Below are 25,227 nucleotides of genomic sequence, written 5' to 3'. Positions count from 1 at the left end.
AAGGCTATCTCTAGGACTGACTTTTGAAGGGGACTGAGGAGCCCTCCACAAATTCTGTAGTCGGCCAATGGATGCATTAGGATTTCCAGTCATTCAAGTTCACTGGGCCTCTGTTTGCTAATAATGAAAAGAGTCAAAGGAACTAATCCACCTGTTGAAAAATCTCCAGTATCAATAGTAGTCGCTCAGAAGGAATTCTGAGAAAAGTTACATGCAAAGTAAATAGGTGATGGGGATTAAGGAGGGCACTTGTGAGCACTGAGTGTTGTATGTAAATGATTAATTCTACACCTGAAAATAACATTACACTCTATGTTAACTAACTGGAATTTAAATAAAAATTTGAAGGGAAAAAAAAAAGCAAAGTATATGCATCCCAAAAGAACAGTGTTAGAAATTCATTAGAAGTAATTCCGTGGCAGGAAGACCTATCTTTCAAAATTAGCCTCAATATTTTTCTAATGAGGGGCTCAACTCTGGTTGTGAGGATCATTTTAGACAAAGACTCATAACCAAACATGCTCACTTAGAGGGTAAAAGAGTAATTTTAAATAAAACTATCTTAACCACATATTTCATAACCCGTCTTTTTCTATACTTGAAATTCCTATCTTGTTAAGCCTAAAAGGATTCAAGACTGGGGTTTCTTTTTTTGAAGCCCTTGATGAAAAATAAGACAAGCACAAATTATGCATGTTTACATATAATCAGTGGTGTGTGTTACTTTTCTGCTGAGGATCTCAAAGCACTTACAAACATTTCCCCATCTTCAGGGATAGATTGGTGGCAAGGACCATTAGTCTCTTTTTATAACTTGAACAATCAGTGCACAGACCATGGTCCTGTTTTTCAGATCTGCCTTCTTCAGGTCTATTTCAAAGCTCACCTTCAGCATATTGCAATACAAATATGCCTCTTTTCCAACACATATCTAAAAGATTGACATGGACTCAATTTCTACACCCAGCATGAAAAGGTAAACTGATTTCAAAAGAATGAAACAAAAGCACAGTAAAATACATCCAAATTAGCTTCACATTCATGGAGCTATTCTGAGGTTAAATCGAGTAAAACAATATACAGAAGTCTAATGTTAAACTAGGAAAATATTTGGGTTCTATGTGCATGAGAAATGGACTCAAGCCCACAAACATACACACTCTTTTCCAGTTAGAGTTTCAAAGCATAACAGGTTCCACTAGAATCTGAGTCCAGGACAACCCAAACAATTCCTTTGAGAACATAGAAAACGTCAACCAAGTGAATTCAGGCAGGGGGTTATGGTGTTTTTTCTAAAATAAGAGGTCCTTTGGGGAGCACCTGGGTGACTCAGTCGTTAAGCGTCTGCCTTTGGCTCAGGTCATGATCCCAGGTTCCTGGGATCGAGCCCAACATTGGGCTCCCTGCTCAGTGGGAAGCCTGCTTCTCCCTCTCCCATTCCCCCTGCTTGTGTTCCCCCTCTCGCTGTCTCCCTGTCAAATAAATAAATAAAATCTTAAAAAAAAAAAATTAAAAAAAGAGGTCCTTTGGGTTTAGAGGTCCAGCCTAAGAATTGTCAAAATGGATCTACTAATTAATTTCTTCCAATCTTTTAGGCTTCTATAAGCTTACCAACTTCTTTCCCTACTAATTCCTAAAATTTTTTTTTGTTTTTATACTCCAATTAGAGATTTCAAAGGATTATAACAACATAAAAGTGAGGAGCAGTGTCAAAACGATAAGCTCTTTTTAAGCAGTCAGTAGATGCAGGGGTTTTTGTCATATCACTCTCCATATTTTTCTATAATTTTGAAATATTTTATGATAAAAAATTACAGACACTTACACCTTGCTGAAGCTGAACATCAAAATGTTGCCAACAATTAACTATGGGCAAGGCTGGGCAGTTCTAGAACTAAATTCCTAATTCCCACCATCCCTACCCTTCCACCCCAAGAGCATAAAAGATACCAGTCACGATGGCAACCAGTCTTTAAACTTTAATCTACACTATTTTTTCCTCAATCATCCTCTTCCTAAAAAAACGTTTCCTGTAAAAATGTGTAGAGCATGATATAGTAAGGTTCACCTGATCTCTGCCCAAGAGTTAAAAATGCAATTGCATACTGGAGGAACACCAGGCAAAGCCCACCATACCAACTGAAAAAAAAAGAAGTTTGGATACCACTGGATCTGCCTCACCAAACAGGGCAATTCCAGAGGCTTGTCTAAATGCCAAGGTGCTGAGAAGGAAAAACCCTGACACCTAGTGCCCATCTGAAGAAATGAAGCCTTGCAGTGACTACAATTCTTAAGTGTGGTAGTACGTGCAAAGGTGATCATCAGATTGCATTCAATTTGGAATATGCTTATCTCCCAGAAAAATTTTAAGGAAAAAATTTAATGCCATGCAAGAATTCCAGTCCTTCATTACTGATCCTTTTTTGGAATACACACCCTGTACCTAATTATTATAGCTGCTTCTAAACAGAGAATGTTCTCATCTCAGTTTCTCATTATGACATGAGAGATGAGAGGGAGGGTCTATGTTGTTAAAAAGCCCACGTGCTGAAAGAGTAAGGAAAACAGGGTCCTACTTTCTGTCCACACCAAAAGTGCTACAAAAGTTGCCTATCATGTCTTTCCTCGCTGCCCAATTAGAGATTCATGATCTAGTTCACAGAGCAGTTAAAGGAAATATAATAAAAGAATGCTAATAACATTTCAGAACAATAACAACAAAAAAAGTGGTCTCAAGAAGGCTAGTGTTTTCTTTGTCCTACACCAGGCAAAGTTAAGTTGTTCTCTGTCAAGTCTGTTACCACCCTTGGCTTGATCTTAGCCTGAGCCTTTTAATAACAGGATTTAGCGTGAAACGCAGCTGCAGTAGATTGTGAACTGTTACTCAAGATGTTCCCACCTGCAATTACAGCTTCCACCAAATGATCAAAACAGGTTAGCAAACTGGCAGGAAAATGAAAACAATTCCCCCAAAACTGAGAAGCAGTAAACGTAGAACTGTTGGTTAGCTGCATTTCCTCTGTAACCAGGCTCAACAGTACACATTCATCTAGCTGTGTATTTACATATGGTACCCATCACTGTAGCATCATAGCCGCTAGAATTGAAATAAGTTTAGTCTATGTCGCAATCACATTTTCCACAATTTTCATCTTTATTTGAAACTATTAACAAAAAACCCTAGACAACTCATCTTTGGAGCTATTTGCAAGTAACACAGTTCACAGATTTGGTCTACATCTCTTTTATTCCTACTCTAAATTCATACTAAATGCAATGCCATTCAAACCTGACAATGAGAAAAATGTGTTCTCCCATACTTCCATCATGAATAAGGTGGCATGCTCAGTTACACCTTTCTTGATGGGGAAGGGACAACTAGGAAAACAGAGAGGAGAAAGTGGCTAACACCACATCAGAAAATCGCTTTCTTCTGCTTTTAACATGGGTACAATGTTCAAAATGCAGGTCACATCTCTGCTGAAACAGCCAATATTCTTTTTCAAATGGCACACAAGTTACCTAAAACTAAATGGAACTGAATTGTTCCAAGTCCTGGTCCCATCACCATTTTACCTATTTACTGTCCTGGGGGGAAAAAAAACAAGGAAGAAAGCCGGCCACCCATACAGTCGATGGTCTTATAAGTACAGGTTTTCTGCGTTTGATTATGGGGAAAAGCATCTCGATTCATGGGGAAACTCCGCAGGAAGCTCTTGTTTTACCTTCATTCCTTATATCCATGTGCTAGCTTTTAAACCCAGAAACTCCAATCCTTCAAGGTAATGCAGTATCACCCACAATGATGACCTGGTAGAGCCATCACCTTTGGAGAACACCACATTATGATGATTTAATGTCTATGTAGCATCAATGCATTTACATGGAGCCTTGGCTCTCAGAACATTAATGGGTCAATTTTTTATTCCTTCTTTAATAAAACTATTTCTCAAGGCTCTGTTCAGATGCCCATTCTCTTTGGGACAGGACAGATTTGCTCCAAATCTCATCAGCGTGAGCTCTTTTCTTTCCCTTCACATCACTCTTGGGGTAATAGGGAGAGTGCCAGGTTCATGACAAACTTGTCTCTTTGGCCAAAGAAAATTAACCTGCAATAGCTGAAAGTCAACTTGCTCTGATAAAACTGGGCTCAGCATGAGGAAATACATCCCACTGACACCTCGTCATCTCTTAGGCACAGCTGTCCCTCAGAGTTCTGAGTGCTGAAACTCCATCTTTAGATTGGTCAGTTTCTCAGTGGACATGCACCATTGTACGCTCAAGCTATTGGTAACGGAGTTTGATACTAATACCCCAACCTCATTCCTGGTGCGCAATGCCCTATAATCTAGCTACAGCTACTGACTGACTTCACCAGCCACCCTAGGCATTAGTCACTAACTGCTCACAAAAGAACATCAGTCTCACTCCTCCCGAGCTCAGACTCAGAAACAGCAAGCCAACAACTCCGCCTCAATCCTAGTCAATCATTTGAAGAAAAGGAAAAGAGAACAAAGAAAATAGGCAACTAAGGAGGGAAAAGAGTAGAACAAGAAGAAAGTGAGAACTGATAAAAAGCAAAATAAAAAAAATAAATAAAATAAATACAAAAAAATAAAATTCAAATACCATTAGATTTCTTGATTTCAAGATTATTAAAGCACTGGGCAAAGGAAAACATATGGCCCCTGTACCGACTCTACTGCTCATAACGGTAGTACTCTGCGGCTGTTTAAGACATCCCTTTTGCATCCAGGTTTGTTGGGTCTTAAAAGGGTTAAAAAAAACCTTTAATTTTTTTTTTATTCTTGTGTGTGTGTGTGTGTGTGTGTGTGTGTGTGTGTGTGTGGTCTTTGGGTACAGAGTCCCGTATAATAAGACTATTTGTATTCATACTGGCAGAGTAAACACTACATGTTCATGCCCAGGCAGCTCTGTGCTTGTAATTTCAGCAAGAACAGAGCTCTGTCCCTCTGGGACTTCACTATTCCCCCAGTCTCCATTCGCTCAAACACAGAATGAGAGCAGAGAGAAAGCAGAAGAGAAAGATCATGGCAAGAGGTTTCACACAGCAGTGCTGCTAGCTTTCACGTGGCCAAAAATCTCATTTTTTTGTGTTAATTACATTAGTTAAACCGTTTTTCTCTCAGCCCCATGTTCACAAGGGTGCCTTCCATTCCTAAAGACTACACTGTTGAATGAATCAGAATTTAAGTCTAGCACAATGAAGCTTTTCTTTGCTGTTGAGGGGCTCACTACATAGATGCTACACCGTGGCACAAACCTCTGCTTCAACTTTGTGTATTAACGAGTATGTATCTATTCTTGTCAAAATTCTACGCATCTTTCCTCCTTCACCTCTTGCCTTTCTATTTGTTGAGGCATTAGATTAGAAGAACTCCTATAGTCTGACATTCTCCATCTGGTCCAATGCTTGCATCCATCTTAATACCAATTCATCTACTTTTGGCATCCACTGGTGTACTTACTGAAACAGCACACACCTTGTATATACAGTAACAGATTTTGAAAAAGATACTGCACAAAATGGAAAATACCACATATCACCTCCAGAGGTCTACCCAGCCTGTTTATGGAGAATACCCAGGTAAAGATTACTCTTTCTAAAGAATGAGATTTATCTAGGGATTCTATCTAAGGTTGAAATAAAAACCTATCTCTTTTTAGGTGTATTATTGTTGTTATTTCGGTTGTAACTATACATTGAAAGCATAGTTAAAATCAGGAAGAGGAGGACATAGGCCAAAGGGCAGAATACGACTTTATATCATTATTAACAGTGCACCATAAAAGAGAGGATTCCAATGCCAGAAAATGCATTCTTAGACACTACCAGAAATGGGCTTCTGCTACTTTCTTTTATGTTTAAATCTCTGGTTCTGGTTGAGCCTCTTTAAGAATATATATACCATGATCATTAACAGCACCAGATCAAATTACCTGAGCACAGAAAACATGCCAAAAAAGGTATACTAGTATGTAAATATTCAAATAAGAAAAAAACATCAAGCAAAACAACATTTTAACTTTTTATTATAGACAAATCTCAAAATTTCAAGTATATACAAGAATAGAGAAAACGGTCTACTTCGATGGATATATCATCTAGCTTTGATTAACAACTCATGAACAATCTTGTTTCATCTATAGTCCCACGCTCACCCCACCATTACTCTGAAGCAAATCTTCGACACTGGATCATTTCACCTGTAACTATTTTAAATAGGTTATGTCCAACAGAAAACATCATTCTTTTTTAGAAAGCAAAATTGTTAACACCATTTAAAAAATATTATCACACCTAAAAAACTACTAATTCCTTGATATCTAGTCAATATTCTCTACCAGCAAGACTACTATGCTACCTATGTAGCACCTAAATTAATGCAGGATCTAAATTAATGCTATTTAATGACCAGCTCCATGGAAAGCTGCTACTAGTGGTCACAGAGATTAAGGAAAGGGGGAAGGGGATTCAGCTACTTGCCTCATTTCCTCCTGGAAGCCTATTCATGTGGACCAGCTGACCTTGATCATCCAACACGAGCTCCGTATATGTCAGCATGTCAGAAGGCAGGGGGGGTGATGGAAGGAATGCTTGAGTGGACATAGACTCCCAGAGTTTGATCAGAGACTAGTGGAGGAGAGAAGTTTGAGTCATCAGTGACAATGAGCGATTCAACATCACAAAAATAAATATTAAGTTTCAGTCAATCTGATTTTGCTCTTTCCTTTCCAAGTGTTCTGCTGAGCATCGAAGCATTAGGCCAAATTCTGCAGCTCTCATTCTCAGTTAAAAAACAGATTTGTAATGATTTTTCACATAATGTTTTTCACATGTCAAAAGCAGGCACTTTTCCAACAAAGTCAAATTGCTGAGTGATTCTGAATCAGCATAGAGCATTAACAAACACAACAGACCTAACAAACAGACCTGACCACTAACCCCCCAGGAAAATTAAAATAAAAAACTAAGTAGCATTAATCCCTCTTTTAAAAAATGGAAGAAAAATCCTAGAGGAATAGAAAAATAATCAGGAAAAGTGATATGACACTCAGCTAATACAAAGAAAACCCAAGAAGGCAAGAAAAACGTTTCTACTAGAGGTTCAGGGGAAGCATCCTCTTTCTTTTCAGATCTATCAGCCCGCATGCAGGAATTAGTTCATGAGAGGTGGAGGACTATTTGTAAATGTGCAGATCAATTTTGCTCAAAAATGAGAAGACAGACAGACACACTGATCCACTTAAAAACCATTATAATTTCCATTTCCAACTTCCATATTACCAAAACAAATGCCTCATGAAGTGGGAACTGGTTGTTTCTTTGCTTGTCTCAAAGCAACATTTAAAGGCAATATGACGCATTCATACCTACATGTTCCAATCACAGTGTTTATGTCTATTCTATAAGGAGAATTATATAAAATGACATTCCTATTTATAGTTCTGGCATTGGGGAACAGAACCAACACTCCACTTGTAGGCTACTAATGCTGGTAATACTAAATGAAGATAGCTATGTTTCTGTTGTAAACAAATGACTACATAAAGGAAATCTTATACTTGTGAATAATACAGGAATTACAGATAGACTGCTTACCAAGGCCACATATATTACTTTATTAAAATTCAAATGTGGTAATACTGGTAGTACTGACTAGGAGACTCGGAAAAATCCTATATTCACAGATTTTTTTAAAGGACAAATTCAGTATTCTTTTGATACTTTATCTGTTGCATTTTCTGCTGCGAATGTACTTTTCTTGCCTTCCACTGATGGAAGAAAAATCTGTAGCATAGAGATGATTCACCATACAGATCAAAGGAATTTATTTTCATATAAAGGTGAGAATCATAATGTTGTATTTTTTCACACTAGTTTTTATTCAGCTATAATAAATCTCCCACAAAAGAATTGATACTTTAAACTGTGTGTCATGAACTCTATATCCTTTGTATATGTTACCAGTATTGATTCTCATCATATTAACCTAGGCTATCAGCTAAAGACCTGGGTTATCTTGGAAAATAGGAAAAAGAGAGAGTTTCAAGCCTCTTTTTTAATATCCATAATTTGATTATAGGCTTAGGAGATATATACCTGAACATAACTCCTCACACAGGTTATTGTAAACTACCATCACAGGCATGCTGTCTCAGTTTACTTTCTTCTACTCAACAGAGGCTTCTATCCTTACCATTCCATTAATTCATAAAGAACTACCCAATATTGGAGTTGGCAGTCACCGAATCCCAAACGAGATAGAAATGAGAGTGGTGTTAAGGTATTTCCTGCCCTTTGGGAGTGCCCCCATTCCAGGCTAAGCTGCCTCTAATGGAAATTCAGGAAAAATCCTGTCTCTTTGGAACATATGAAATTCCCTCCAGTGAGCCACCTTTACCTGCCGAAACATCTCTGGGATATCATATATGTAGGTTGTCCCCAAGGATTGTGCCTGGAATCTCTTTGATTGAAGCAGGTCTTTGGTGACATACGGAGTGTTGATTAACATTCCATGCAGTGGTCCCTGTTTGTCTCCATATGCCTGAAACATGATCTGCAGGAGGAAGAGAATGGCATGGGAGTTAAGAGACAGAATAAAATCAGCTGCCTGGATGCGCTTTCTTCATAAATGTTATTTCACATTTTTGGTGGGTTGAATAGCTAAGACATGCCTTTACACATTGGGTAGTGTTCTCACCTCTCTACAGATGATCCAACTCCAAAAAATGGTATGTGACCAATGACACACCATGCGCTGCTCTCACTTTTGGATTAGTTGAAATCAACAAGAAAGCACAGTGTAAATTTCACACCTCAGAGACAGACTGACAATGCTTGCCTTCTAAAGTAACTTGAATTCCACATACTCAGAAATGAAGTATGTCAACCAACAAGTCTGAGCAGTCCTCACAGTTAAGTTGAGGAACAGCTATGCACTGAAGAGAATTCTGCTCTTTCCCCAACAGGAGAAGGCCAGGTCAAGGCTCTACCCTATTATCTGTGCTCTAGTCTACTTGATTAGAAGGTGCTTCTTCATAAGTGTTACTAGCCACACAAAGGCTTTAAAGATTTCTGCCAGAAATGGATTTCATCCATCCATCTAGCTAGTCAGTTCTCATTAGCTCATAAGACATAGCCTATAGTAAAATAAATGTGTTATATATATTTATATAATATAGATATACATATTTATCTCCCTCAGTATACTAGGTCTAAAACTAGTGAATAGCTCCGGCAATACCTATATTGTCACATAATGAAATCACCACACCAGTTTTTAATCATTTTAACCCAAACATTTTCGAGAAGAGTACTTCATACTCCATATACTTAGTTTTATTTGCTGATGAATATTTATAAGGTATGCCATTACTTCAGTTTAGTTAATATTTATTGAGTGCCCAGAGGTTGTATGACACTAAACTAGGCACTTTATGCATGAATACATAAAATATAGATTCCCAACACAGTGAATACAAATGTGGGAAATAAGGGTATGTGTATACACCCACATATCTATTCTGGTCTAAAATAAATAAGCTTAAGTCTACCATTAAGGAATAGATTTGTGAACCCAATATATAGGCTTAACAACAGAATTAAGTACTTTCCCAAACTCTGGACACCATTTAGCTAAGTGAATCCTTACCCTCCTAACCTCAGAGGAACAAATATGTTCTACTGATTTGTCAGTCAGGTCCTACAGTGGGCAAAAACTGTCTTGTGAGGCTTACAACCCCAAAGAAGGGAGCTTCCAGTCCTATTCCACATGACTAATGGTCAAAGTCACTGGGTAGGAGGTAGAATTAGCAATATCTTAGGTAGAAATGGAAATGTTTTAAGAAATTCAAAGTGTTAAGTGAGGTCAGGGTGTTAGAATGAGAAAACTGGACTCAGAGGAGATAAACTGAATCAAAATAAGAAAAAGGAGTAAAAGCAGCAGGTTCTTGGGACTACATTCCTGTCTATTAGGAAAGACCAGAGCTGTGGGTCAGAGTTTGAGACTCACTTTTGCCAAGGTGGAATGAAGGCAGGCTGGTCATTAGTTAAGCAACATAATTATGTGGACTGAGAAAGGGGACTGGAGAAAGCCCTCTAGGTAGACTCACTGCTGGTGGGAATTTAAAATGGTATGACTACTTTTGCACAGTTTAGCAGTTTCTTATAAAATTAAACATACACTGGGCGCCTGGTGGCTCAGTTGTTAAGCATTTGCCTTCGGCTCAGGTCATAATTCCAGGGTCCTGGTATCGAGCTCCATATCGGGCTTCCTGCTCTACGGGAAGCCTGCTTCTCCCTCTCCCACTCCCCCTGCTTGGGTTCCCTCTCTTGCTGTGTCTCTGTCAAATAAATAAATAAAATCTTTAAAAAAAAAATACACTTACTGTGACCCAGTAATTACACTCTTATATATTTACCCAAGAGAAATGAAAACATATCTACATAAAGACTTATAAATGAATGTTCATATGGCAGCTTTATTCATAATAGCCCAAACTGGAAAATAAAACTTCAAATATCCATCAAAAGGTGAATGAATATACAAATTTTGGTACATCCAGGGGTGCCTGGGTGGCTCACTCCGTTAAGTGTCCAACTCTTGATTCTGGCTCAGGTCATGATCTCAGGGTCATGGGATCGAGCCCCGCATCAGGCTCCACGCACAGCGGGGAGTCTGCTTGAGATTCTCTCTCTCCCTTTGCCCCTCCCCCTGCTCACTTGCATACTCTCTAAAATAATAAATAAATAAATCTTTAAAAAAATTTTTTTGGTATATCCATAAAACAGAATACCACTCAGCAATGAAGAGGAACATACCCATTGTCTATACAACATAGAATAATCTCAAAAATATTATTATACTGAGCAAAAGAAGCCAGATACAACACTGTACATAGTGTCTAATTTCATATATATGAAATTCTAGGACAGGCAAAACTAATCTGTAATAATAGAAAGCAGATGAGTGGTTGCCTAAGGCTGGGGCTGGTGACTCTACCTTTGACAGCAAAAGAAAATAAGAGACCTTTAAGGGGTGTCAAGATGTTCTCTATCATGACTGTGATGATGGTTATACAGGTGTATACAATTTCAGAATGAACCCAAGTATATACATAAAATAACTGCATTTTATATGTACATTGTATCTCAATAAAGGTCATTTAAAATGTATAGTTTCTCCCTTACACTACACATTGGAAATCAACTGACATATGCAATGGATTACCCAAATCTCTTCTCCCCACTGTGACTGGCTGACATCAGTGTTCATTACAGCTAATAACACAAAGACTTTACCAGGAAAATGAAACGAAATGAAGCTCAAGCCAGTCAACCTTGCTTCTTCTTGTTTTTTTGTTTAAGATTTTATTTATTTATTTGACAGAGAGAGACACAGTGAGAGAGGGAACACAAGCAGGGGGAGTGGGAGAGGGAGAAGCAGGCTTCCCGCCGAGCAGGGAGCCCGATGCAGGGCTCGATCCCAGGACCCTGAGATCATGACCTGAGCCAAAGGCAGACGCTTAATGACTGAGCCATCCAGGGGCCCCTCAACCTTGCTTCTTGTTGTCAGAAAGAATAAATGAAGTGCTGAGCAAGAGGCTGGTGGTAGTGGATACTACTGAATGATCGGCTACCTACAATAATTCCATTTTTGTACTATAATGGACATAGGAGTTAAAAATGGGTAAAGTGTATGTTTTACAAGTTCATGAAAACATGTATGTATTATATATATCATACACCTTTCACCACTATTATTTTATTATAGCACAAATCATAATCATACTACTGAGAAACTAATTATCTGTCTTCTTCCCCCTCTGATGTAAATTTCTCAAGAATAGAGATTACTTTTTATCTTTGAATCCATAGTGCCTGACACACTATAGGTGGTCAATCGATGGTACATCGATGAACAAATGAATGAATGATACACAGGGCTCTACATTATTTTAAATTTACCATAATGACTTACTAGAACAAAGACAAGGAAAAAATAAGTTGGCAATAAGCATCAGGTAGACATTAAGAGCACCAGAGAAGAGCTGAAGGCTGTTCTTTTGATGGTTCCCTCCTCTAGCCAGGGGCTTTTGGGCTCCTGGGTTTACATTCAGCAGTGGCCGCTGAACTCTCTCCACTGAAGAGCCTGAGGGAGACCTCTTCTTTCAGGGCTTCCTAAATATGCAGGACCCAAGGTAATAGGGGTTTTCCCTCAGGCAAAAGGGAGCTCATTCATTCTTTCAGATACTTACTGAGTGCTTATTTTGTGCCAGGCATAGTACTAAATCCTGGCTGAAGGCATCTGAGCCTTTCATGCCCCTGTGCCACCACTGGCCAGAATGAGGGAAATCTAAGAGCTTTCTAATAAAAAAAAAGGAAAAAAAAGTCCTTAGGAAGAACAAACGTATTCATCAAAAACATTAAAATCTCAAGTGGCCATCTTATTTTTCACAAGAATAGACCTGCCTTGAAGGCACTGTAGAAGTTAATTAAAAATATCCCTGACTGTGGAAAGCTCTGACTGAAAATGTCTTTAAGGTTGTCCTGAAAAACATCAAATGCAGCAAAAATTATTGTATACCCTTTCTCTTGCTCATCCCTTGTGCTCTCGTGCTCACTCTCTCTCTGTTTTAACTGTTCACTTCTCACTGGATAGATTTCTCTGGCCATCTAACTAGGAATCAAAGCACAAAATGAAAGGTCACTCTGACAACTATCCAAACTCAGATTTTTAAAATTCATCTTCAAAATACTGGCAAAAATGTCTTCTCTTGCCTCTATTCCTGGATTTAAAAGGACACAGATAAAAACAAGAGACATATAATCTCTTCCTGGTACCCAATGCATAGAACAAACTGAGATCTTTGTGTACACATACTGGAGCAAGGTCATCCTTTAACCAGAAGAAATGCACTTCCCAAATTCAGGACAAAAACCTAAAATAACAACCCAGTTCTTAAGAATATGTGAGCCATGGCAAACCAACCTAAATCCAGTATCATAACAAATGGCACAAATACTTAGAAATGAAGGTGGTAACATAGATTAAAAGGAATTCTCTGTTATGACAGAATCAATCTACTGAAAGAGTCATCTTCCATTTTCACATTCTTGATTTTTCTACCTGAAAAGGGGGTTAAGGTTCGCTACTTTGCTCTTTTATAGAAACATAATACTCTGAGCTCTCTGAAGGAAAAATAACGTGTGTAAATGTGAATAACATCATGGGTAAATATGATAAAGTCACTGCTTGACATTGTTCAAGCTATTATATTACACTGAAATTTTCCTTCTTTAAAATCAAAGTTGATGACATACTTCAACAATTCTCTTCTCTTTACTTGCCAATGAATAGACTATCTAGGCTGAAAACAGGAAGAAGGACAGATCAGACCAGACAAGACAAGGTAGTTCAGGTAGCTCAAGAGCCCTCTAAAAAAGAACCCTAAACTGCAGAATTATCTCGGGAGTCAGGTTCATCTGGCATCTGTTAGGGCTCATCAGTATGTCACAAAAGATTGAGGGTTTCATAACACCATGATTAAGAACACACGCACATCTTATAAGGCAAATGAAGTTTTTCAAATTCATGTGACCATTTAAGCTGACAGAGGATAACTCCACTACGTGAAGCAATGGGACTTGTGAGTGTGGGTCTTCCCTAACAAGGACAAGTAGCTCATCTTTAGGACCCAATCAAAACTCTGAGGAGCCTGCTGTACCTGTGCTGTCCTGGAGTCAGTCACTTCCTTGTACAAGCTGATGTCCAAGTAATAGCCAGACTCGTTTGTCAGGAAGAGGCGGATGGGAATTGCTTTTCCAGTTGGTGTCAGGCGAATGTTGATTTTCAGTTCTGCCTGGAGGACACGTAATTTCCACAGCCGACTTCCATAGCGCATTACCATGCTCCGCACAGATTCCTCAATCTGTCACAGACACATCACCAAGCACAAAACTTAAACACCTTGGAACTAGAACCTATTTTCAGGTCTGCCCATCTTTGGGAAAGAAGGAATGGAAAAAGGTGCTGGTTTCTGGAGATGGGCACTACATGTATTCTTTATAAAAAGTAAGATAATTTCTCCCCAACCCTACTCTCGCTTAGAACAAATCAGGGACAATTTCATGCCAGCCTGGCATTTGAGTAGGGTTCTCTGGCTCACAACACCCTAATCTATGCAACTCCCTACCCCTTTCCCAATGATATTCATATTCTATATCGAATATCTGCAATATCTAAAATTACAAGCCATGGGATTTAAGAGAAAGCCCCAAATAAGAATAAAATCTCTAGTTAAATAGCTATTAAGTAGCATTTATATGCATGGTAGCTATGTTTCATTGCACTTACAGGACCTTAAATCATCATAGCAATTACCACCATGAGTTTTTTCCTATACAATTTTATTAAACTTTATATCATGCCTCTTGGTAAACTGCACAAATTAAAGAGAGGCAATTCGTAGGTGGGGCTAGAATGTTCTCTCTAAACAGGGCTCTGAAGCTTGGTCATTGCCAAGTCCAACTGGGATTTAAGTAGATGAGGGATGTTCCATAGTTTCTCTAAGGCTTATACCAAGGCAGCTTAGCACTCCTAGTTTTCAGGTTTAGGCAAGTTATTTTAACCAAATGGCCTTAGATGGGATTTTTCCTTACTGACATTCTAAAGTGAAATTTTGTTTTCCCAATATGGCTGTAGGCAGCTAGGACATACTACTCAAAATTAACGTCTTCTTAAATGAAGTATCTAAAATGCTTTCTCAACTTAGAAAATATCAAAAATATCTTCTACCACCCTTCTCTTACAGTTCTTCTGAAGTATGTGCCACCCCTGCAGTCTGTTTTTGCACCACAGAATCTTAGATTAGAATGGATTTCAAGGAGTTGACTTCTCTAGTCCCACACTTGCTTGTTAACCAAGAGGTATCTATCTGTTCTTTTCGTGAGGGAACAAAAGTCAACAATCTCTACGTATGGGAAACTGACAGCTCCTATGACTGGAAAGGCATAGCTAGGGTGTATGGGTATTTAGAGCGGAGGCAGAGAGGCAGATATTAAACAACTCACTGAGAAATGGTTAAGTCAAACCTAAAAATATATATGGTTATATAATTATATATAATATATATAGTTATATGGTTTCCATTTTCAGTATTCCAGCCTCATCAGTCCCAGAATGCTTAAGAGAACCTTTAGTTAAACTAGATGATGAGACTTGATACTCAGGGAGTGGTCCTTGGTTTTCCTGACAGAGTAAAGCAACCTATCAGTCATTTGGAGTCTTGAAGAAAAAAAAAAGCAGAAAGTGACTTTTCAGGTCTTAGAAATTAAGTTCAAAAAAGCAAAAGTCCATGCCTACAACTGATCTTGAGAAGGGGGAATACTGGTTCTCCTAACGAAATTCCACAATACCACGGTAGAAAAAGGTTAGAGGGAATACAGAGAGCAGCCGGTCTTTATTACACCTGGGATAAAAGGTCAAGTGCAGAATCACCCTGTTTTCCTTCCTTAAATTATATGGAATGAATTTTAGAAGAGAACCTCAGGATAGAAAACATACATAATACATGTGAAAATTCCTCATCAAACAAATTCTCTCCCTGTGTAAAAATACCGGAGAGAAACAGGTTAGACACTCTGTGAAGGCGTATTGTCTCCCTAAGGCCACCAGGTAAGTAACAGTTAGGGCAAAGCAGCAGCAATTTTGCCAAAAGGCCCAATAATAGCAAAGTTATTCCAGATGAGAAATCCTAGGGAATCATATAAAAATAGGACCACTATGATGACAAATATCATGGAATAACAGAAAGAAATTTATGTTTTTGTACTGCTTATAAATGACCAGCAAGATAACATCATACCACCTTCTATTTTGATGTCTGCTCTCAGTGGCTATATTGAATTTCTGACACCCTCCTGGAAACCCTGTCTCACAAGCATTCCGTAAACTTTAAAGATCAAGGGCTCAACTAGCTGGCCAAGAGTACCTGTTCCCAGGTCCAAGTGAGAATAAATATGGATGAATCTCTCTGCTTGTGTTTGGTAGTGCTGGAAGAGAAGCTAAGGAGAAATGTACCTTTGATGGGTCCATGATGACCGTGGGCACAAAGTTGAGGAAGATGTGGTTGCAGTCAGTGCGAACATTTGTATTGTTAAAAGCGACTTCCAACTCATCCATGGCTTCTAGGAGCAGCCTCTCCCCTTCATTTTGTAGATATTCAAAAGAAGCTTCCTATGCAAGAAGAAAATCACCACCAACATTAGTGTGTTTTAGAGAGTCAATAAAGAACTGGAAAATTATAATAACTTGAGTAGTAGTATGTCATGAATCATAAAGCACCTGCTGATGTTACCTTTCTCCCTAGAGTCGGCTCAATGACTGTAGGTGGCAGGGGCAGGCAATGGTCAGATAAAGAGTTCCTGCAGCCCTTCCTCCTGCCTCCTAGCAAGCCATTTCCTTCCAACAGGTGGACATGCTATGCTGGGCATCCCCAAAGCTATACCTCCAATAGGATTACTTTTCAGGTATGGCAAACAGAGCAGTTTAGAAAGTAAATCTGTTTGGAAAATAAAAGCTGAAAACGGTATAGCTATGGGATGCAGTAATTAACGCGCCAGGAAGTGCCTTGCTGTACACAGAAACTACCCTATGTCTAGATGGGCTTACAACGGGGCCATCTCTAACTTTTCTCTTTATCTTCTATCATCACCTAACTCTCCCTGTGATCTTTCCATTAAGACGCTTTTGCTTCTCTCAAGTGAGTGCTTTCATGCTTCTTCCCCACTACCAAGAAAAAAAAATTTTTTAAAGCCCTTTATAATATGGAATATTTATTTCTGTGAGAGAAAGCACTCTCAGACTTCTGCCGGATACGGGAGAGTGGGAAGAATGAGAATAAGAATCGTGATTCAAAAAATGAAAACCTGATTTTCAACAACGCCTACTTCTCTGCCCCTTCCCTCAGGGATGACTTCCCACCAAAGTACAGTACCCACCTTGGTGACTAGATCAGAATGTCTGATGATTGCACGAACGAAGAACCTGTAGTCTGTCACTTCCGTGCCCACTTCCACCTTGGCTGCCCCAAGATACAGGTGCATCTTATGATTAGCACATGGAATGGCAGTAAGGTCAAAATTTCTCATCCGGTTCAGCTCTAACTGGAAAGCTAGGGCAGGCTCCAGGTGACGATAGATACGATCCTCCTCAAACTGAGCACGAAAGTGGAGAACAAAAGAGCCCACAAGAGGCAGTTACAAAATTACATTATGAAGAACATGTACGTAAAAAGAGATGCTTGAAAACAGAAACATAAGTGATGATGTGCAAATAAGCAACAAAAAATGAGCTACATACAAGGGTAATGCTATAGCTTACATAAGATTAGGGACTGAAGTGCCTATTTACTTCCCAAGCTTTCATCATTTATGCTTTTACAAGTGGTGATGCTCACCATTAAAAACAAGCAAACAAAAACACCAATTCCCTCAGAACTCTCACTGCATTACTGTCTATACAATTCATTTTTGATAATTAACCACAGACTGCTTCATATTAATATCTACTTCACATACCAGTGTTTTGGGTTTACCCAACTAAAATGTTTACAGGCAGGGCCTGGTTTTATATTCTTATTTCTGGCACAGTATCAATGACACAGGAAATACTCAACAAATAAACATCATATAATTTTTAAAAATAAAAATATTTGGCTTTGGAATATTCTCCATCCCTACAGATATATAACTATTTATGTATCTTTTTTAAAAGTTATGTTTACATTTACTGTATGTTTTGTTGAAATAAAATCGTTCTTCCAGAGCACATGTCAACTGAGTGAAAGGAGAGGGAGAGTCAAAGCCAGTAACAGGAAGAAACCAACATGGTCTGAAATTCTGTATTTCAAAATTGAAAAAAAAATGCACATAAACAAGACTTGGGTATAAATGAACTGTCTGTGGGTGACAAGAATACTACTACTAAGTATAGTAGTCCTTTAATATTATATCATTAGGATCATCCTAAAGAGTAGGGAGAACTGTGAAAGTTATCGCTTTCTCCGGATACATTTGATTGTTTTCTAAACCAAATTCCTTCAGAAAGGAGTCTTCTTTAGTTCCAAGACACATGTAAGGCAAAGGGAAGCACAAGTTCAGTCAGAGAAAGGAGAATGGCAAGAAGAGCACATGGCAAAAATAAGCCATTCTTGGGTTTTTAAGAACAAAATGAAGATTAAAAAAAAAAAGTGGGAAGGAATCAGTCCTTACCTTATCCCTTGCTCGGAAGGTGAAAAATTTAGGAAATTCTCTCTGTGTTAAAGAAGGGGAAAACGTGTCAGTCTTTCACAGATATGGCTCTTTGGGGATAAACACATCGTAAGTATAGAAACAGTGAAGCATCTAGAAGGCAGTTCCTAGAAAACATGCTCCTTACCTAAGCTTAGCCTGGGGAATATGAATGATCCTCTGGGTAGCTACCACTTTGACCCCACTTCCAAATATGAAATCACCACACTATTATCCTAACTTTAATAGCTACCCTCTCCTAGGAAAAAAAAATTAGTATTTTTTTCATCTCCCAAGTGAAAAAAAAATCTTCCCAGGTGTTGCTTTTGGCACAACCTGGCAAATAAAACTAATATACCCTTACGATGCAGCATTGCAAAAGTAGTCACTGGACTGATTTCCCAAGTTTCTCCTTAAGAAACTTAAAATGTAAACCAGCCAGATAGCACAGGATCCCCAATCCATGTTTTTGTCCACATTCCCTCTCAAGTCAATAATTCCAAGGGTTTAAACAATAATATTTCAAGACAAAGAAAAGTATAAGATGTTACTTTGGTCACTAACACTCTATGTATAGGAGAGAATGGGACGGAACTAGGGAACTTGTAGTCATTAGGTCTTACTGCTCTTTTGCAGGGCATTACACAACAAAGCAACCAATTTCCTAGAACCTTATTAATTAACAAAGATGAATTCAATTAGCAGAGTCCATTAGTTTCTGAAATTTAACTTATTAACACCAAATACCCCTGTTTCTCGGATGAGAGGCTCTACTAGCAGTGTTGGAATCAAGTCATTACTATCGGCCTCTAGAGGAGATTTCATCAGGTACCTTCTTCATTATGAGTGCAATATAATCAAACACTTATTGGTACAAGGCAGAGAGACCAGGACTAGCTAGCTGCCTAAATATCCCTCAATGAGCCTCAGGAAGCATGAAGGAAACATGAACCGAAAGCCTTCTAGGTGGCAGGCGCTCTTATGTGCTGTTCCATTGAACAAGTGCTCTCAACAACCTCTCAGGTATATATGATGACCCATTTTACAGCTGAGGAAGCCGGGGCCAAGTGATATGCCCAGGATCACAGAACCAGAACGTGAACTTGAGTCTCTGTTGCCAGAGCCCACACCCTTTCATTTCTACCACTCTCTCTCAAGGGTAGGGCCCTACCTTTCTACTCTTGTCATAATCCAAATTCCTTATTTAGACGACTTCCTGATGAGATAAAAAACAGAAATTAAGGCTTTAAAGGAAAAAAACAAAGCAAAACTCCTGCTGAAAACTTGTGGTTCTTGAATTTACTGAGAGCCTGAATACTTTCCACAGGTATTTACACCTCATACCTTAACTAAAGCTTACAAAGTTAATAAATCATTTTATATTTCCTTGGCATTTTGACTGTAAAACTGCATTTAACAGGCTTTAGGAGCTTGTTTAGCAAGCCCAGGAAATCCCCTGTCCAGGCTCGGGTCTTTAAAAGCCCTTTGAAAGTGGGTTTTACACAGCACTGATCTTTTACTGATGATGTTTTGTTCTAAATAATTCCCCTGAATGATAGTGAAGAACATGGGGATGACTTCAAGGTTAAGCAGGAAGATGTTCAGCTGAGTTGTCAGTAGATTTCATGCTCATGGCTTTATATAGCCTAGTTTTGGTTTTATTCTTGAGAGGTATGGCTTTCAGAGCATTAGCTAAAAAAGCAACACAGGTCAAAAACAGGAAAGGTAATAAAATCCTCCCATGAAATTTTCTGAAAGAAGAGGCAAGGAAAATCATAATAAAGTCTCTTAAGCATACACCCTATTCTGCCAGAACTATTAATTAAAATATTTATTTAGTGTACCATTTATTCAAGTGTGTATATATGCAGGATCAAAATCATTTTTCTTCAAAAACATCACAATGGTAACCAAAAAACACTGTCTTTACTACTCAGCCAATTAAGAAAATTTGTAGTAACTGAAAGGCATGGGAAGCAAACAGTCTGAATGGAACAAATTTACAACAAATAATGAAAGAGGCTGACTAATTCTTGACAGAGATGGGCAAAGACTACCAAAATAAAAAAACCACTTTTGTTAAGAAAAAGTGTTATGAGATGATACAGGCAAACTTTTTTCTTTTTAAACTTTTGAGCAAATTTTTTAGTTCCATAGTGAGGTCCTCAATTTAAGTGTGAAGCATTCAGAACAGGAGATGGCCAGAAGTTCTGTGCGATGAGAAACCAGGATTACTGAGTGATCCTTGGAAAGCTATACAAGTTCTGAAGACTTTTATAGCAAGTCACCTCTTTCGGTGCTCAAAAAATCACAGAAACACAGAGAAGAAGAAATGAAGAAGTCTGGACCTATAGTTGTAGTAAATTCCTTCACCCTACCTCATCCTGAAACTTCCAATTTTTGCACTAACAGCATTCATGCTTATTCCATCACTAATGTAATTGCTTTCCAGGCATTCTACTAGTGTTATGGGTAAATATCATAATTGAATGTACACAAAGAAAAATCCTCTTAGTGTTCTGGTACCAAAAACCAAAAGAATACAACATTTCTCAGGAAGAAATTATACCCCTGCTGTGTTCAAATCAGCCAACCATCATCAAGACAATCAAAATAATTTGCCTAAATTAGCCAATCAAGACACCCTGCAAATCAGAGAATGTGAAAACCTGCAACAGAAAACATCATAGCTGATTATGATACTAATAATCGTGTTAAAAACCTAATGAGATGAAGAAATTGGAAACTTGCTGGTGCAATTCTCTTTTACCTCAACATGCTGAGAACTAATTATATAGACTGTAATTAAAACAAAACCCCAAACCAAACCTTCTGAAAAACTAATAGTTGATCCACTAGCAAACAAAACTACCAATTTTTTCCCAGCTTTATTGAGATATAATTGACATACCAATTTTTTTTAAAGAAATGAACTACTAACCATGATAACTATTTTTGATAGTGGGTTCTTCCTTCAGGCCCAAATAATCCAAACCATTTTAAAGTGGGAATCACTCCTACAAAACTGGTAAAGCTACAACTATCTCCTAGGTGACTAATAGCAGAATTTTTTAAATCTCATAAATCCTTTCAAACAAGAAGCAAAAGGAAACTTAGATGAAAAACTGATTTTAGAATCTTATCACCATGTTTGGACCTAATGCTTTTGTTTAGGTTGCAAAGGATCAGAAGAAATGCTGAAAATTTGCATTTTAGTACCCTTAACAAAACTGCACTGAGAAAAAAAATATGGAAAGCTTCAAAAAGCATAATACATCCCAATCAAATAGCACCTTCTGCTGCACTTTCTGGAATTGTAGATCTGAAATGTGAGTGAAACTAAGAGACTTAAATACTACATAAAACTGGACAGCTTATTCAGCTACAGAAACTCAAAGACCCTGTTCTTTTGCTTTCAAAGCTTCAATTTTTTTTTTTAATATGGAGGAGATATTTACAAGGATGGGTTGGCCTCAAACTTTGTGTAAATATCCATGTTAAGCAGTTATTCGGGTCCTGTTTTGGGCACCTGATTTAATTAGACGGCCATGGAAACAGCCTGGAGACAGCCTCCTTACTGCTGGTGGATAGGGCCAGCCTGGAAGGACAGGCTCCGGGTTCTAAGAGAGTCTCCAAGAGACTAAAGGCAGCAGCAGACATTCCAGTGCTCAGCTCTTGGGGGACTGTGGCGATTAGACAAGGAAGTTTTCACTGGCATCTGAAGAAGGACCTAACAATATACATGCTCTCTAGGAATCTCTCCTCTGTCTCACTCATGGGCTGGTTCTGGTTCTGAAGCAGCCAGAGGGCCATGCAACAGCTTAGCGGCCTCATTCCACACCAGCCAGTGTTGTACTTGGTAACCTTCCTCCTCTCCTTGCCCCCTCATGTGCGCGTTCTCTCTTCTATTCAATAATATAGGGATTTCACAGTGTAGAACAGGGGAGGCTGCATACATCACAGTGGATTACCAAGAAGCCAGAGAGATCAAGGGATTCATCTCTAACACTCCCAGAAAGCTTCCTCTTTTTCACACTACACTAACTATGGGGCAAGCACACATCAAATGACATGACAAAGGCTAAGCATCCTTCATGAATGGCAAGCTACTACCAGCAGAGGAACTCACAGCAGTACCATGAGAGTGAGCCCTGGATTTGTACGACTCCTGCCAAGGCTTGCTGGCTATTGTGGATCCTGGACGGAGCTCAGTAATAGTTGGCCTTGCCCCCTGCATAACCACTAGGATCATTTCTAAGGAGCCTAACATAAAAGCACCCCAACTCCTCTGCCATTCAATTCTTCAGAGAAAATCCAGTCCACACCTAAACCTTAATGTTCTCTACATTCCTACACTCGTGACAAGACACTTGATAATTTAACAGATTTCCCACTTGATGCCACTATAAATAGGAACCGGACAATGATTGCTGGGGAACACCAGCTACTGGGCTCATTTCCTAGAAGATTTTGCCTATATAAGTCCCTATTTAACCTACTGGATAGCAGAGAGAAAAAAAACAACAACAACGTTTTAAAGCTGTAGATACACTCTATGACATGACATAGATTCAGAGGTAAGAAAGTACAAAAGAAAAATAATGCCCGGGAGAATTAATCACTTTGGCTTTTTAGAAGTTTTAGTGGAGGGTTTTAATTTATCACGGACTGCTTATTATAGGAAACCAGTTCTGTGCTATAGACAAGAAGACTCCATCTGAACTATTAGGGAAAAGAAAATAACTTTACAAGTTCACTATTATTTCCCAGAATATTATGTTACTCCAAAGTCAGTGAGAAATGAAATATCACATTAAGACTTAAGAACCTAGCCCAGGGGCACCTGGGTGGCTCAGTCAGTTAAGCATCTGCCTTTGGCTCAGGTCATGATCCTAGAGTCCTGAGACTGAGCCCCACACAGGGCTCCCTGCTCAGCGGGGAGCCTGCTTCTCCCTCTCCCTGCAGCTCCCCCTGCTTGTGCTCTCTCTCTGTCAAATAAATAAATAAAATCTTAAAAAAAAAAAAAAAAATAGAACCTAGCCCAATACTCTTCCAAACCCAGGTCTCAGTCTGGCATGTCTACCTTAGTTCTGATCAGCATTTACTAGCCATACGATTTATTCATGGGCTCCCATATTCTATCCCAAGAATCAATTTTATACTCTAAGCTCCTGATTTTTCTTCCTAAAGCCCCAGGGTTCTCTTTAAGCTCCTCATACTTCTCCACTGCCTCTAGTTTCCTATCTAAAGTTATTGATTGATATATATCTGCACTCCGCTTGATTTCCTGACATCAATAACACAGGGAAGTTGTGCAGTCCACAACATTTCCTAAAGCATTTCAGAAAATCTTAGCTCTTTAGCTTGTAGGATAGTGTTTCTTGTTTCTCTATAGACTAGACCAACAAGGTGAACTGTGAGAAGGAAAACAATATGTCAAGTACTACAGACCTAATAAACAAAGAGCAATAAAAGCAATCACACATAGGTTCTTGAATTTAGAAAGTCCTTTCCAGAATCCCAAAAGCTATCTTCATTATTGCAAATGAGCAGTGCTTGAAAACTGACTTAATTATCTTAATTGTTAAAGCAAAACAAAACAAAATTCTTATCAGGAAAATTAAGACTTCCAACCTAATATCTTCTGGAATTTTACTCAGTTGCATTAGGTCAATTTTTAAAGAAATATGTTGACTATAATCAGTCATTTTAGAAAATGACATCCTGATTGTAAACTGGATTTTTGACCTTATGACTATCATACTAGGTATGATCATGGATATACCATAGTTTAGATGCCAGGCTATTAACTTAGTTCTCTTTTCTTTTCTTTTTTTTTTTATTTTTATTTATTTATTCATGAGAGACAGAGAGAGAGAGAGAGAGGCAGAGGGAGAAGCAGGCTCCCAAGGAGCAGGGAGCCCGATGCAGGACTCGATCCCAGGACGCTGGGATCTTGACCTGAGCCGAAGGCAGACGCTTAACCATCTGAGCCACCCAGGCGCCCCCTAACTTAGTTCTCTTTTCAACAAAATTGTTAATTCCATAAATATTAATAAGTAACTCAGTTAAACGGGAGAACAAGCAATTTAATGCTTAAAAATTTTATTTATTTCCTGTTCCTAGAATTAACACAAGAAAAACACCAACTTGGATTCTGTTAAAATATTTTAAATAATAAATGACTGTTTTTCATTTCAGAATTGAGAATTCTCAAGAATAGAACTTGAATCCAACTTTGGTAGAAGCCGAGACCCCAAAATACAATCAGCAGTTGTTTTTTTGTTTTGTTTTGTTTTAAAGATTTATTTATTTATTTTAGGGAGAGAGAGGGAGAGCATGCGAGAGCAGAGGGGAGGTGCAGGGGGAGACAGAGACCCAGGCAGACTCCGTGCTGAGCTCAGAGCCTGACAAGGGGCTCGACTTCAGGATCCTGAGATCACCACCTGAGTCAAAACCAAGAGTCGGACGCCTAATCGACTGCGCCACCCAGGCACCCCTCAGCCGGCAGTTCTTGATTACTGAGTCCCTTATTCACTATGTACACAGAAGAAATTACTAGTTAGTTCCTGCTTCTTCCTTAGTCATCTGGATAAACACATATGTTCATCCTTAACTACTTCTCAGAGTGATACTGAGAATTCATTATAGGGTTAAAAAAAAAACACCACCAGCTTGCACACTCTTACAGAAGTGGGAGATTCATTTTAACACATTCTAAAAGAAGAACCAAACATCAGTTCAGCCCTTTAAATAACTCACACATATTCTATATATTTAAATAATCAGTGGCAAACAGATAAAACAGTAAATAATCTTTCATTGTGGTTCCTTTTACTTACATGAAATCTCTGATCCACCTCACAGTTGACCTGTTTTCTGAAATCCTTTCAAATGAACGACAGAAAAGA

General features: G+C 38.6%; 1 protein-coding gene across 20 annotated transcripts in view; it reads right to left on the bottom strand.

Moving 5' to 3' along the window:
* The window catches only part of ACACA (acetyl-CoA carboxylase alpha), a 283,601-nt gene that overhangs the window by 88,272 nt on the left and 170,102 nt on the right, over positions 1–25,227 (bottom strand). For 18 of the 20 annotated variants that reach the window (XM_064582783.1, XM_064582786.1, XM_064582785.1 and 15 more), the window contains 7 exons: positions 25,159–25,203; positions 18,299–18,340; positions 17,027–17,242; positions 16,107–16,262; positions 13,753–13,956; positions 8,427–8,582; positions 6,509–6,655 (listed from right to left, as the gene is read on the bottom strand). In XM_064582783.1, the coding sequence (XP_064438853.1) occupies positions 6,509–6,655; positions 8,427–8,582; positions 13,753–13,956; positions 16,107–16,262; positions 17,027–17,242; positions 18,299–18,340; positions 25,159–25,203 (966 nt within the window). The remainder of the gene's footprint in view (positions 1–6,508; positions 6,656–8,426; positions 8,583–13,752; positions 13,957–16,106; positions 16,263–17,026; positions 17,243–18,298; positions 18,341–25,158; positions 25,204–25,227) is intronic. The other 2 variants (XM_064582781.1, XM_064582780.1) reach the window with 1 other exon arrangement.

The sequence above is a fragment of the Mirounga angustirostris genome, unplaced genomic scaffold (genome assembly GCF_029215605.1).
Source record: "Mirounga angustirostris isolate CCGP_5_RB_7025 unplaced genomic scaffold, mMirAng1.0.hap1 SCAF_17, whole genome shotgun sequence".
Lineage (NCBI taxonomy): Eukaryota > Metazoa > Chordata > Mammalia > Carnivora > Phocidae > Mirounga > Mirounga angustirostris.
Note: the sequence above shows the minus strand (reverse complement) of the source record. Positions and strands in the feature narration are given on the sequence as shown.